We start from the raw sequence: 15,878 nt of genomic DNA, 5'->3' as shown, positions 1-15,878 counted from the left end.
AGAGACCAACAGCTGGCTGAGCACACCTTCTGTACAGCTTCTTTCAGAAAGACGCTCTGGTCATTCAGCCTTTGCCTACAATGGAGAGCTGTACATATTTGGTGGCTACAACACAAACCAGCACTTCAATGATCTGTGGAACTTCAATCCACAGACCTGCTCATGGAAGAAGGTTGAGTCCAAAGGGAAAGCCCCGTGTAAGATGTATTGCTCTTGGATGAGTTGTTGCATGGTAGGAGATCGTATCATCATCTTTGGAGGATACACAACACCTGATGACCTGTATATCTTAGATTTAAGTCCTAATCTGAAGATGTTATGCAAGCTAGCAGTTATTCAGTACGGTGTGGAGCAGTCTGAACTCCCACATGACATCAGGTGGGAACTGGCTGTCATGACTGCCAACAATAACTGAAAACAACATAGCCCTATAATAAAAAGAGAAAACAACTGTGATCCCACTATAAATACATAAACAACTAAAGAAATACATCAATAAACTAGAAAAGTGCTCCTCGGAGCACAGGTCTCCGTCAGGTCAGGTATGTTATTGTGGGCCAGCAATGTTTGGAATTCGCCAGTCTCGATGGAATATGAAAAATCGGACGGATACGTCTTGATCACTTGACTATAGAGATAACAAGACTGCAATCTGTCAATTGCTAACTTGCGCCTAAAGAATTAATCTACAATTTAAACAAAGAAAAAGAAAAAAAAAACTGAAAAAAAGATTGCAAACAAAGAAATGTTATTTCTTAAATATAATAAAAACTTCAATTTTTCCACAAAAAAAAACGCAGTGTTAGTAAATAAAAGAATAATTGAATTAAAATCCCAAAAAAGAAAAGTGATGCGAGTATATTATGTTAATGAAGTAATTATTAGTAAAAAAAATAGTTTAGTTAATATCAGGTACAACATTTTCTTAGTTTGTAGATAAATGTATCCTAATTAAGTCATGATCTGAATATCTTTGACTTCAATAGTTATATTATTTTCTTTACCATTGTTGTAGTACACGTGATCTAGAAGACTTCCGTGATCGGTTGTTGGACAATTTACTAATTGTTTAAAATTAAATGTAGAAAATAATGTGTCTATATGTTCGTCTTTGGTCTTTAAAAGGTCATCATTAAAATCTCCAAGAACGATAGTTGGTGTTCTAGAAATCTTTTCTAACATTAATTTCATTGTGTTCTTAAAAATATTAAATTTCATGTTAGGTTCTCTGTAAATAAGGACTATACGAAGTTCCATACCAAAATGTAAAAGAATGCTTGAGTATTCTAAGATGTCAGAATAAAATAATTTGTCTTTGTGTATCTCATAAGTTTTTGTAGTTAAAAACATTAAACTTTTGCTTTTATTCTGTCTTTTCTCAGAATGTTATAGTTCAATCCTGATAATTCCATGGTAGAAAAAGAATGATGACTTTTTAAATGTGTTTCAGTAAAAGCAATAATATCTAACATTTGTATGTTGTGATCAGTGGTGGCGTGCACAGACATTTTGAGGGGCAGGTGCTCAAGTAAATTATACTTTTTTTGTTTACTTGGTCTGCTCTTTTTTCCCTCTACACCTATACCTCTTTGCCAAAAATAGCCGATCTACAAGCCCACAACGCCTCGCAGCGCGAGGCGTTGTGGGCTTGTAGATCGGCTATTTTTGGCTAAAGTTCTCCTCAGAAAAAGGGATGCTAGGTTTCGAGTGGTTATGGTAAAAAGAAAAATCATATCACATAAAGATTTGGCGGACCCCCTGTAGTAACTCTGAGGACCCCCTAGGGGTCCCGAACCCCCTCTTGAAGACCCCTGCTGTAAACTGGAAAAACATATATATATGTTTTCTTTTTTTCAAAAGGGCACTTCTGGTCAAGAGGGCAAAGGGCAGGTTCTCTAGCACCACCTAGAGTCTATCTGTGCACGTCCCTGCAACCTCCTAAGGTGCCATAGAATCTGGGGGGACATGGCCAAAGGTGGAAGAAGAGGGGAGGTGGTGGTAGTGAAGGTACCTCCAAGCTTTAACCCTTAGGTTCGTGATTGAGGGAGGGGGAGGTTAGCCTCCTTGACCTTCACTTGAGAACATTTCTGTGCTTGAACACTGAAGACTGAAGTCGATGGACAGTTATAGACTACTAGAATGACGTCATAGTCAAAAGTTTTCGTCATCTCACTCCAGGATGACGTCATAGTGGTTTCGTCATTGGAGATGACGTAATGGTTATGTGACCGTTACATCATTCTTAAAGGAGACATCCGTTCATTTTTAGTGTTATCTTTGATATGTGGCAAATCACTCACCAACGTAGAAATGCCCATTGATTTACTCTACAAATCCCCCTGTCGACCCCCACCGTTGGCATAATACGAGGCGCGAGGATAGCCCAAATTCGCCTATTTTAACAAATGCAAAGTCTGTCTTTTTTTTCTCCTAGCACTCATTGTGGAGCCCCGTGAGACTCTTACGGGCGATGAACGGCCGACAAGCTAACCGCTAATAACAGAACGGGCTAACGCTCGTTGCTTGTTTCTCTCCGAAACCTGGCAACCTGGTGTTGCCAGGCAGAGAGATAAGCAGCCAGCGTTAGCTCTTTCTGTTCATCGCCCGTAAGAGTGCACATAGCAGTGGTTTTCAACCCTTTTCATGTCAAGGACCCCCAAAATGACACTTATTAGCCTGCGGACCCCCATTTCAAAATATATGCCAGGGACCCCCCATAAGAGAAGATGTTTGTACGGCTCTAGCAGCGATTCTCAAACATTTTAATTTCAAGGACCCCCAGTTTGACATGCATTAGGGCTACGGACCCCCATTTAATGGCATTCCTATCTCTGGGACCCCAATTTATATTGTAAAATCAATGTTAATGTAACTCTGAGAGTGTACAAATGGAACCAAATGGACCCGTTAGGGTCCATTTGGTTCCATTTGTACACTCTCAGAGTTACAGACCCATAAGGGTCCATTTGGTACCATTTGTACACTCTCAGAGTTACAGACACATAAGACCCTTATGATAAGGGTCCATTTGGTTCCTAAATATCTATAATTTAACTGGGGACCCCCCTGGAACCCCCTCAAGGACCACTGGTGGTCCCCGGACACCACTGGTTGAGAACCACTGGTCTTCTAGAGGACATACAGTACTAGTAATAAGTCTTACTTCAGTGTCAGGTGGTCCAGGGGACAGTCACAGAGGTCCTCTGCGTGGTGCAGACACACCAGGACCCCCGGGCTGCAGGGACAGGTGATGGCGGACAGGTAGCAGGTGGTCCGACACTTAGCGCACTGCCTCTCGTCGTCCTGCAGGTGGTCGTAACGGGCTTCCTTACACTGCAGCACCCCCTGGTGGAGCAAACACGACACGACACTCTGAAGGGACAGGTCCCATATGGTGGTGGACGGCTAGTTTACCAGTGGTGTAAAAGTAACTAAGTACAATAGCTTAAGTACAATTTTGAGGTATGTTTTACTTTGCTGGACTATTTCCAGTTTTCTGTACTTTTTCTCGACTACGACTACAATTATATAAAAACGTACGTACTTAACACATTGTGTGCCAGAGGTTTATTAAAATAGGGTACGTTCAGTGCCAGCATATCTTCCATCCACTTAAGTTGATACGTTTCGTGCTGTAGAAGCCCCGACGAGGAAGTGCATGTAAACAAAGCGTGCGTGCGAGACGGCGGAGGGTCCCGACTAACGCCTGGAACAATAATATTTCTAACGCGATCCTCCATTGCAGAGTGATCGCCGATCGAAAACGGCTCACTTCCACCACGTTAAAAAGAAATGGAGATATTAAGCTTTTAGTCGAGGAGTTAACGTTGGAGCGGCCGACCGGAAGGATTTTTGACATGGATCCACATCCGGCCTATCCTTCTCAGAAAATCCTTGGATGATCCCAAAGTTTGGTTAGAGCGCCCCACGTATAAAAAAAGAAAATGGGCCAAAAACGATCCGGACCGTTTATGCCACTCAATGTATTAAGTTAGTAGTTACTTTGTAGATTTTGCCCTACACACATTTCGGCCATTTGAAAACTCGTGAAACGGTTTACATTCTGCATAACGAGTACTTTTACTTTTGTACTGTAAGTATCCCTCACCATCTTCTTGACCTTGTCCCTCATGTCCTTCTCGTCTCGGATCATGTCCTTCATGTCCCTGTGGACGGCGGACGCCACCACCACGTCCAGGGTGGAGGCCTTGGACGCCATGTTGCACACCATCTCATCGTGGGAGAACACGTTGTAGCGATGCAGCACGCGGTAGTGGTCAACGCACTGTCTGCCCAGAGGCATCTGGAGGAGTCACACACACACACACACACACACACACACACACACACACACACACACACACACACACACACACACACACACACACACACACACACACACACACACACACACACACAGGATACATCAGTGTTGATTTCATAGACCAGGGGTCTTCAACGTTTCCAGCCGAAGGACCCCCTAGCTGAGAGAGAGATGAAGCAGGGACCCCCTCTATATTGTATAAAATTGCGTTTTAGTATTAAACTTTTTTTGTTTACGTTTGCTGTTCTTTTTCCACTCTACACCTACACCTCTTTGCCAAAAAATAGCAGATCTACAAGCTCACAACGCCTCGCAGCGCGAGGCGTTGTGAGCTTGTAGATCTGCTATTTTTGGCTAAAGTTCTCCTCAGAATAGGGATGCTATGGGTTCAAGTGGTTAAGCCTTTTTGTTTTACCTTAACCGTTAAGGTAAAAAAAATAAATCATATCACACAAAGATTTGGCGGACCCCCTGTAGTAACTCTGAGGACCCCCTAGGGGTCCCGGACCCCTTGTTGAAGACCCCTGTCATAGACTAAAACTATGACGAAAAATGTTGGTCGACTTTTCAAAACTACATAAAATCTAAATAAAAACTAAGCTATGATGACTGAAACTATGACTAAATATATTGACAATTTCATCAATAAATAAAAACTAGACTAAAATGTTAGTGAGGGATCTAGTGGAGAAGAGATCCAGTAGAACTAAAAGACAAGTCATTTTATGTTTGGTTGTGCTCGGGTGTTGCGCTCTGAAAATAGCAGATCTACAAGCTCACAACGCGTCGCGCTGCGACGCGTTGTGAGATTGTAGATCTGCTATTTTCAGCATGCAAACCAAGTGTAAAATCAGCCATTACGACGCCATCAAGGCACCGCCAACATAGCTTTTAGTCGACTAAATCAACTGTAGATTTAGTCGACTATAATCTTATGATATTTAGTCGACTAAAACTAGATAAAAACTAAAACATTTCAGATGATTAAAATATGACTAAAACTAAATGGAATTTGCTGTCAAAATCAACACTGGTGTACATTCAATTATACAAAAGAAAACATAGAGAATAGCTCCCCAAAAAAAGAAGAAAATACTGTGTCAAATGACAAATAGCAATATTAGCACAACACATTATTTTTGGTATTTTAACATTTTGAAAATGTTGAAATGACAGTTTGAAGATCAATAGGCGTGTAGCAATTCACTGAACTCTAGTAGGTTCATGATACGATTTTTCACGATTTTTAAACCCAAAATAATTTTCCAGACAAAATCTTTTTTTTGTATCATTTCTCTCCAGTATTTCTTTTTTTTTTTTTTTTTTTTACAATACTGTGTGTTCTCTTATCCTCTTTTCAATACATTAGCGAATGACTCTTTTTTTTTATCAATTCTCTTACAAAGATCCTGTATTTTCTTCTCTTTTTTTTACGTCCTCTGCTGTTTGCTTTTTTTTTATTAAATCGATTTAAATTGTCATCAGTTTGAATCGATTTTAATCGATTTACGATAAGTTGTTACATGCCTAAGAATGAGTGATTCACACAGAGTGTAATAGTTCAGTAATAAGGACGGACAGTTGACAGACCCAGTCCACGGTGCAGAAGTTGACCGCCTCGGCGAAGTTGAATCCCTGGTTGAATCCACTGTGATAGGCCCTGGGGAAGGTCACCACGAACTCCCCCGCACACTGGTTGGTTCTGTAGATCTACAAGACATCAACACATCAACACATACACACTGGTTGGTTCTGTAGATCTACACAGGAACACATCAACAGGAGCGCGCGCGGGGGGGGGGGGGGGGGGTGAATGCATTACAGATTGTGATCACCCCAGTCAACATTATGAAGCAGGCTATGCGGTGCGTCTTCATTCATGTTGTCATGCACTGCGCTGACAGAGGTTTGTTGTTGTCTGAGAACCATGCACGTTAGTTGGTGCACCGGTATGATCGGTCCGCCTCAAACTCGTCCAGTGAGAACGGAAAACGTTCCGCGGTGCAAAAAATAGGTGCGATTAAAATGCGTAAAAAAAAATGTACGTGATCTTTTTTCTGTAATTAATTCATCGAAATTAACGCGATAAAGTCCCGGCCCTAGAGATGATATAACTACAAATTGACGTCATTCCAAGCTTCGGAAAGCAGGTCTCAGTCAGAACTTCCCCTCAGAACCCGTGCACCTCTATGCTATAGTGCTGAAAGCCTGTCCGAAACCGGAAGATTTTCCGATGTCAGAAGGAGCTGTGAAGGAGGTGTATTGGCCTTCAGGGGTGTATCGGGGGTCTTAGGGGGGGCGTATGGTGGTTTTAGGGGTGTGTATGGGGGTCTATTATAGGGGGTGTATCAGTGGTCTTACCGGGACTCCGTAGGACATCAGGGTGTTGGGGTTCATGATGGTGACCAGCTGGTGCAGCAGGTCGGGCTGGGACTCGAACAGCTCCGGGGCCAGTTTCTTCATCACCGCCTCCAGCTGCTCGGCGGCAAAGCCAGGAGCCCCGTACCACGTTTTAGGTTCTCCCCTGGTCAGCCAATCAGAGGACATGACATCAGGTCATCAACACGTGGCCAACACATTTTTTGTTATACATTATATCTATATATATGATGATCAATGACAAAATCACAATGCTCTGTCCAACTCCGGCACAAATTTAGCCCTAGCTATTTTCACATAACCTAGGGGCAGTGGTTCTCAAACTTTTTCATGTCAAGGACCGCCAAATTGACACTTATTAGCCCGCAGACCCCCATTTGAAAAGATATGCCAGGGACCCCCATAAGAGAAGATTTTTACGGCTCTAGCAGTGATTCTCAGCCATTTTAATTTCAAGGACCCCCAGTTTGACATACATTAGGGCTACGGACCCTCATTTAATGGCATTTCTATCCCTGGGACTCCAATTTATATTGTAAAATCAATGTTAATTTAACTCTGAGAGTGTACACATGGAACCAAATGGACCCTAACGGGTCCATTTGGTTCCATTTGTACACTCTCAGAGTTACACACCCATAAGGGTCCATTTGGTTCCTATCCATCATTTAGCTGGGGACCCCCTGGAACTCCCTCAAGTACCCCTGGGGGTACCCGGACCCCACTTTGAGAACCGATGACCTAGGGGGGTCCACAACCACAGCCGCCTAACTCTGAGAAGCACTGCTCTAGTGTCTACTGTGTGCTGCTCCCAGCGTTGTTTGCGTTGAGGTGTTATGTGTGACAGTGGTTCTCAAACCTTAAAAAAAAAGAAAAAAAGATACGTATTTGGCCGCGAACCCCCATCTCACAATATATTTTTTTCCCAGAGCAAAAGCACTCGGTGCCGCGCTATGAGCTTGTAGATCTGCTATTTTTGAAGAGCCCAAAGTATAAAAGTTTATTGTTATGCTAAATCAACACATTTTGCTGAGGACGCCCCCATGGACCCCTGGGGGACCCCACTTCAAGAACCAATGGCCTAGGGGGTCCACAGCTGCCTAACTTTGAGAACCACTGCTCTATTGTGTGCCTTTGCCCCAGCTTTGAGGTGTTGAAGTGTGTGTGTGTGTGTGTGTGTGTGTGTGTGTGTGTGTGTGTGTGTGTGTGTGTGTGTGTGTGTGTGTGTGTGTGTGTGTGTGTGTGTGTGTGGTAGTAGTACCAGTGCAGGTAGTTGATGGAGTAGCTCCAGTGGTCCTCTATGTGCCAGCAGAAGGAGGAGAAACACATGCCCACGTAGAGCCAGGGCAGTGTCATGCCACAGATGTCGGCCGTGACGTGGGTCAGCACAGACGGCTCCATCATGGCCATGTTGTTCAGGTTCCACCCACAGCTCAGGTATTTCTGAAACAACAACATAGAAAAGCATCATGATCATGTAGGCATTAGGGCTGGTGAATTAATATTCGAATATCGAATATTCCTCGAATATGGGGAAAATATGTATATTCGAATAGGAAAATTATATTTGAATATAAAAAAAAAAATGAAATGGTTTTTTTTAACACATTAGCTGCCAAAGACGTATATATACGTCTTTTAATTATCAGCTGTTGTCCGCCAAAGACGTATATATACGTCTTTTACGTTTTTTTTTTTTTTGCATTTTTTTATAATTTCAACCCTTGTCGAATTATGAACAGATTAGGAGCTAAAAATGTTCGAAGATTTGCTGCTCCATTCACTTCAATGTTAAAATTCAAACGGACAAACAATTCACTTTGTTTTTTGGTTTAAAACTACTGCTTTTGAGCTATATTGAAACATCAACCAAACATGTCAACGAGGTCAAAATGACCTCGTTGACATTTGTGAAACCACACCTGAATCTCATCTGTGATTAGAAACCATCTGGGGATCAATCATACTGGAGGAAAAAAATCTGTGGCTACGCGAACAGGTACCAAAAACATGGCAAAACCCTGGCAGGCAACAGCTAAAAATCTGAAAAAACTCTGGCAGGCAATGTGTTAATGTTTATTTGACAGGGACAATACAAAAAAACAATGTATCAAGTTATGAAAACAAACAAAAGATATGTTTTATTGGATCCGAGCACTCGATACATTGTTTTTTGTATTGTTTCTGTCAAACAAAAAAAAATTGAAAACATTTCTTTTGGGGAAAAATCGTGAAAATGTGTGCAAATCTTTGAATATATGTATATATATATTCTACGAACAGTTTTCTGAAAAAAAAACGTATGTTTCTATGTCAGTGGTGCTCCAACTTTTCCATGTCAAGGACCCCCGAAATTATATGTATTTTGTTGCGGACCCCCATCTCAAAATATATTCTTCCAGGGACCCCCCCAGGAGATAAGAGTTAAAAACTGTTCGCTTTAAAAACATATATTTTCATATATATATATATATGTAAGATTTTTCAAAAATAGGAGATCTACAAGCTCACTCGGTGCAGCGCTATGAGCTTGTAGATCTGCTATTGTTGAATAGCCAAAGAAATACAAAAAGATTACACACAGATGCGTTCCCGGTCTTAAAGGGTTAAAATTGATTCAAACTGGTGACAATTTACATCGATTAAATACAAAAGGTAATGCGATACAAACAGCAGAGGGCGCAATCGAGACAAGACAAAAGAAATGAAGAAAATACAGGATCTTTGTAAGAGAATTGATTTAAAAAGAGTCATTTGCTACTGTATTGTAGTGTTTAAAAAATCATGAAGAATCGTATGGTGAACCTAAATGGTGATTGGAATGGTATGGTGGGTTGAGTGAATGGTTACATATCTAGTAACTTTATAAATGTGCAGACACCCTGTGTTCACTTAAACTGTATGCTGGTTTGTTTACTGTTGAGTGAGAAAACTATGTTACACATTAAGCTAATAATCTGGGGACACCCTTGGGGGTTGTAATACTACTTTTCTGTAAAGCACATCTGCTTTATTTATTTTTGTATTATTGTTGTTTTGCTCTGTAAAGCACTTTGACCTGCATTCATGTCATGAAAGGTGCAATATGAATGAAGTTTATTATTTATTATTATTAATTCAGTTTAACCCACGTGAATGAACCCCAGTGTCCCTATTGGGGGTGAACATTCTGCAAAAATAGCCGTTCTACAAGCTTTTGGATATTTTTTAAAGATTAAACTAATGTTGGACTGGAGTCTAACAACTCCAGTTTATTGACAGGTTTAGAGCAGGTAGAAAAGAGAGGATGGAGTTCTCTTGTGTAATTATGAATCTTCCTGTGAATTTCTGTTACTTACAAAAGTGAAAGTAATGAAGAGCCGCCGGCCACGCCCCCATCATGTGTCACAGTACCCGTTTGACCACAACAGGTACGATGACATCATGATGTGGGCGTGGTCAGGTGAAGCCAGCTTCACACACACACACACACACACACACACACACACACACACACACACACACACACACACACACACACACACACACACACACACACACACACACACACACACACACACACACACACACACACACACAGTACCTCATCTGCCGGTGAGACCTTGAACCTCCCGTTGCGGATGGGGAAGCCACTCCCAAACTCCTTGGAGGCGATGTCTGCTCCGTACTCCACCGTCACGTCCTCCTCGATGGCCCCCACCAGCCGCCAGAACTCCTTCTCCACCAGCTCTGTGGGCACCATCTGAAACAACACACACATGATGCATTGTGAGCTTGTAGATCGGCTATTTTCAAATGGCCAAAATGTATATAGTGGTTAATGTATGTTTTGTAATAATAATCAAAATCTTCAAAGTACCTACAGTAGTAACTAGTCTCAAGAAAAGCACAAATACCTAAACATTTTACTTAAGTGCAGAACTTAAGTAAATGTACTTAGTTACTTTCCACCACTGACTCAACATGTCTTTGTGAAGAAGACCCTTTTGAACACTTACGTGGACGGGCATGTTGAAGTAGTCCGACTTGAATGCGTCGGCCATTTGGCCGAACGCACGCAGAGAGTAGTCCCTGTAAGCCTGCTCAAAGCCAAACGCCTCTTGAGGTTTGCAGCATTCCTGCTCACAAAGAGGAAAGAGAACAAAAACACCATGTTACATTATGGTCACTATGGGTCACAAACCATTCAACTTTTAACGTTTTTTTCATGAATGAATGCCATACATCAGGGGTTTTCCACTGATTATGAACCAGGGACCACCACCCTGACTGAGAATCAACCTGAGGACCACTGTTGTGTTGGGAGGGGTGATATGGGGGGAAAAGCTTGAAATTAAATAATGACTGTTAAGGGCTTAAAGGTAATCATTGCTATAGAGTGTTTGTTCAGTAACAGGAGTCTCCCCGTCTCTCCAGCTCTTTAATAAACAGAAAATACATTTACCGGTAGGTGTCAAAATCTCAGCCAATCAGGAGAAAGTACCCATTTATAAGCTTCATTTGTATAGTGTTCCAGTTCCAATTGTGTGTCTGCTCATTTCTTAGTGTCATCACTTCCAATTCCACTTGTTTAATCTATATCCTGATTGAGTTCTCTATCCTGATTGGATAAAATTGGAAATTAAACTGAAACTTTGTATTAGCTCGTGCTCATTTGATTTTGCTATTTTGTCTCATCTGTTTAAGAAAGTAGGTAGCTGATATATTGCACTTTTACCTTAGCGCTAGGTATACTCTTGGTTGCTTTTTTTTGCAGGAAATTTACTTAAGACTTCTGGTGATTAGTAGTTTCGTTCCCTACCTATGTTGAATGCACTGTATTGTAAGTCGCTTTGGATAAAAGTGTCTGCTAAATGACTGTAATGTAATGTAATGTAATGAAACTGAAACGAAAATGCATTTTCTGTTTAATAAAGAGCTGGAGAGACAAGGAGACTCCTAATACTGAACAAACACTCTATAGCAATGAGTACTATCATAATATAGAGCTATTTAACACTTATTTTAACCAAAGAAAATCACTTACCCTACCTTTAATTTAATTTGTTAATTCGAGGTGAATTAAATCAAGCCCTTAACAGTCATTATTTAACTGAGATATGCTAGTGGTCCAGAGCAAAAAAAATCATGTTAACTTATTCATTGCAACTTATGTATGAGCGAGCCGACACACGTGATTGATTATGGCCACATTTCCTAATGATGGTGACTCAACCGCTTTCCCTTGAAATTCTAACTCCCATTTCTGTGGAAGTTCTTAACATCCGACTTCCCAGTAACTGACAACACTGACGCCTCATTATACGTCTCCAGATAATTTACTGCTGCACGGTTTCTCAACAAGTGGTCCATAAAATAACTAAATGCATGGTCAGGGACAACATGCAATACCTTCACGGACCACCAGTGGTCCACGGACCACCAGTTGAAAGCCCATGCCATACATGGTCGTCCAAGAGCGTCCTGGAAAATAGCCGACATCACTGTGTTAGTAACTGGGAGTGGTGGAAAAAGTACTAATTTTTTTTTACTTAAATATGGCCATATTTTAGGCTCGTTTTGGCTTGTTTTTGAGGTGCGATGTGGCTTAACCCATTGAGACCTGAAACCGATTCTACATGTCTCCTAAATCTCAACAGTTTTCTGAAAAACGTATGTTTCTATATCAGTGCTGCTCAATCTTTTTCATGTCAAGGACCCCCAAAATTATATGTATTTGGCCGCGGACCCCCATCAAAATATGTTGTTCCAGAAGCAAAGATTTGAGTTAAAAATGTTCGCTTTAAAAATATAATATATTCAAAGATTTGCACACATTTTCACGATTTTTCAAAAATAGCAGATCTACAAGCTCGTAGCGCGGTACTCGGTGCCGCGCTATGAGCTTGTATATCTGCTATTTTTGAATAGCCCAAAGTGTAAAATAATGCTTTTTTAGCTCAAATCTAAAAATGACACAGTTCCAGGTCTTAATGGGTTAAATATGGCCATATTTAGGCTTGTTTTGGCTTGTTTTTGAGGTGCGATGTGGCTTATTTCTCTAGCAAGATTTGGCTTGTTTTTGGAGGTCGGTTGACTTAGTTCTCTCACGAGACTTGGCAACACTAAGCCAGACACTTGGGACACCTCCAGTCCCCTTTGGGGGACATGGTGGAGAGGTTCTCACCTGAGCCAGACACTTGGGACACCTCCAGTCCCCTTTGGGGACATGGTGGAGAGGTTCTCACCTGAGCCAGACACTTGGGACACCTCCAGTCCCCTTTGGGGACGTCGTGGAGCGGAGGGAGCAGACAGAAGGTGTGGTAGCTGTCATCGCAACCGTCACACAGCAACAGGCGGTCCTCGTCGGCGCCGTTGGCACACACCAGACACACCACCAGATCCACCTGGAGGATGCACCACACAGGATGAGGGTCTGAAACCATCGGAAACCTGGCTGTCCCCTTTTGGGGGGGCATGGCATTCCAAAAATGTTTTATAGCAGATCAAATAGCCGAAAACAGACGATCTAGAAGCTTCTAGATCAGTGGTTCTCAAACTTTTTCATGTCAAGGACCCCCAAAATGATATGTATTTGGTCGCGGACCCCCATCTCAAATATTTTGTTCCAGGGACCCCCCAGAAGCAAAGATTTGAGTTACAAATGTTCACTTTAAATATATATATATATATATTCAAAGATTTGCTCAAATTTTCCAGATTTTTCAAACATAGCAGATCTACAAGCTCATAGCGCGGCACTCGGTGAGCTTGTAGATCTGCTATTTTTGAATAGCCAAAGTATAAAAGGTTAAAATTATTGTGATGCTATATTAACACATTTTTCTGGGGACCCCCTGGAACCCCCCCCAAGGACCCCTGGGGGTCCCCGGACCACACTTTGAGAACCAATTTTCTAGATCGTCTATTTTGCCAAGAGATTTGGTGTAGAGGGGAAAAGGAGGGGACCAAGTACAGACCCTAGTCAATGAAGTATATTAAGTGAAGCAATCTTTGTGTTTGTCTTATTTCTGTGTCTAAACTCTCAATAACATGTACATTAAATGCCTTTAAGTCCCTCCTATAGTTGTAATGCATTTCACTAGGATGTAAATATAGTAATAATGGTGTGTACTTACTTGTATGTTCGTACTTACAGGACTCAGAGGGATTACTGGAGGGATGTTTTTCTTGTAGCGAGACTTGTTTTTGACGGCTTCTATCACAGGCTCAATGATCTGACTCTCCACTGGCTCCTGTTTCACTGTGACAGGGAGCTCTTTCTCTGCAACAACAGCACAGCAGGAGAAATACAGAAGGTGAAATAGGCTTTAACAAGGACAACGCTTTTCAGAATAATAATGTGTTAACAGAAAGTGAAAAAGGCTTTAACAAGGACAAAGCTTTTCAGAATAATAATGTGTTAATATAGCGTCATAATCATTCTAACTACGTTATCCATATTGTATACGTTGGCTATAAAAAAAATATCAGAGAGATACACAGGGTGTCACTTCGTACCGCCTTGCGAGTTTGTACATCAAATTAAAATCTTGAAAGTATTGGAAGATTTAGTATAATTTTGATTTTTTTTTACACAAATCTGCTCTTTAGGGGGGTCCCTGGCACATTTTTTTTTTCAGATGGGGGTCCGTGGCACAAATAAAGTTTGATAAAGTAGCAGATCTACAAGCTCAAAACGCGTTGCAGTTTCGAGCTTGTAGATAGATCTGCTACTTTTGATGTTTCAGTGTGATGCTGTAGTGTGATGAAGTAGGGCGTTTATTTAGGAAAAAACACAAAAGGCTAGAATATGGAGATCAGAGTTTTCTGTTACCTGGTTCAGGCTTTGCAACAAAAGAACCCATCCTCCTCCTCAGGTTGGGTCTGTTCTCACCAGACTCGTCTCCTTCCGTTTTCACACACACAGACTACAAGAAAAGAAGAAGACAAACACCATGATATAGAGTTGATTTCGTCGACTAAAACTATGACGAAAAATGTTCGTCGACTGCCTTTTTTCACTGACGAAAACTAAATAAAAACTAAATAAAAATTAAGCTACTATGACTAAAACTAAGACTAAATATATTGACAATTTCGTCAACAAATAAAAACTAGACTAAAATGTTAGTGAGGGATCTAGTGGAGAAGAGATCCAGTAGAACTAAAAGACAAGTCATTTTATGTTTGCTTGCGCTCAGGTGTTGCGCTCTGAAAATAGCAGATCTACAAGCTGAGCTTGTAGATCTGCTATTTTCAGCATGCAACCAAGTGTGAAATCAGCCATTACGCAAGGCCCGCTATAATACATTTCAGTCGACTAAATCAACTGTAGATTTAGTCGACTATAATCTTATGATGTTTAGTCGACTAAAACTAGACTAACAGTAAAACATTTCAGATGACTAAAATATGACTACAACTAAATGGAATTTTATTCAAAAGACTATGACTAAAACTACATAAAAAAATGCTGTCAAAATCAACACTATACTGATACCATTAGTGTGTTTATTATCAGCTGAATATAAAAAATATGAACCCTATTCTGGGGGGCGAACATTCTGCGAAATTTGCACATCTACAAATTGCGACTAAAATCTTACGATATTTAGTCAACTAAAACTAGACTAAAATCTCTACATTTCAGACGACTAAAATATGACTGAAACTAAATGAAAGTTTATTCAAAAGACGTCGACGACTAAAACAACATTGACATTTGCCGTCAAAATAAACACTGGCGTCCAGAGACGGACAGAGACGGACAGAGACGGACAGAGACGGACAGAGACGGACAGAGACGGACAGAGACGGACACAGGGGCGAAAACATCATCATCTTTAGAGTCCAGCAGTAATATTCACCTCAGATTTCATGCGCTTGCCTCGCCGGGCGTTAGGACAGCTGGGAGACAACGGAGACGGCGGCGGCGGGACAAAGTGTCTCTGGACCAGGAGGTCATGAGGTTTGTACTCCTTCATGTCAGGACCACCGTCCTCCTCCTCCTCCTCCTCCTCCTGTGGCCGCTGTGCTTTCTGCACGCCAGCACCCTGCTGTAGAGGAACAGAACAACCAGCGCTACGTTAACACCACCAGCCTAGACCTTCACACACACACACACACACACACATCAGACCTGTGTGTCCAATCCAGACTGAATGAAGTCTGATTGGTTGGATCACGTCTGAGC

The 15,878-nt window shown here is 41.5% G+C and overlaps 1 protein-coding gene across 3 annotated transcripts in view; it reads right to left on the bottom strand.

Moving 5' to 3' along the window:
- Positions 1 to 15,878, bottom strand: part of kdm5bb (lysine demethylase 5Bb) — a 53,461-nt gene that overhangs the window by 20,923 nt on the left and 16,660 nt on the right. For 2 of the 3 annotated variants that reach the window (XM_084069483.1, XM_084069485.1), the window contains 11 exons: positions 15,553 to 15,741; positions 14,520 to 14,613; positions 13,822 to 13,967; positions 12,931 to 13,089; positions 10,702 to 10,821; positions 10,287 to 10,445; positions 7,965 to 8,146; positions 6,686 to 6,848; positions 5,915 to 6,034; positions 4,109 to 4,303; positions 3,164 to 3,345 (listed from right to left, as the gene is read on the bottom strand). In XM_084069483.1, coding sequence (XP_083925609.1) covers positions 3,164 to 3,345; positions 4,109 to 4,303; positions 5,915 to 6,034; positions 6,686 to 6,848; positions 7,965 to 8,146; positions 10,287 to 10,445; positions 10,702 to 10,821; positions 12,931 to 13,089; positions 13,822 to 13,967; positions 14,520 to 14,613; positions 15,553 to 15,741 — 1,709 coding nt within the window. The remainder of the gene's footprint in view (positions 1 to 3,163; positions 3,346 to 4,108; positions 4,304 to 5,914; positions 6,035 to 6,685; positions 6,849 to 7,964; positions 8,147 to 10,286; positions 10,446 to 10,701; positions 10,822 to 12,930; positions 13,090 to 13,821; positions 13,968 to 14,519; positions 14,614 to 15,552; positions 15,742 to 15,878) is intronic. The other variant, XM_084069484.1, reaches the window with a different exon arrangement.

The sequence above is a fragment of the Gymnoscopelus microlampas genome (assembly GCF_963454915.1).
Source record: "Gymnoscopelus microlampas genome assembly, chromosome: 10".
Taxonomy (NCBI): Eukaryota; Metazoa; Chordata; class Actinopteri; order Myctophiformes; family Myctophidae; genus Gymnoscopelus; species Gymnoscopelus microlampas.
Note: the sequence above shows the minus strand (reverse complement) of the source record. Positions and strands in the feature narration are given on the sequence as shown.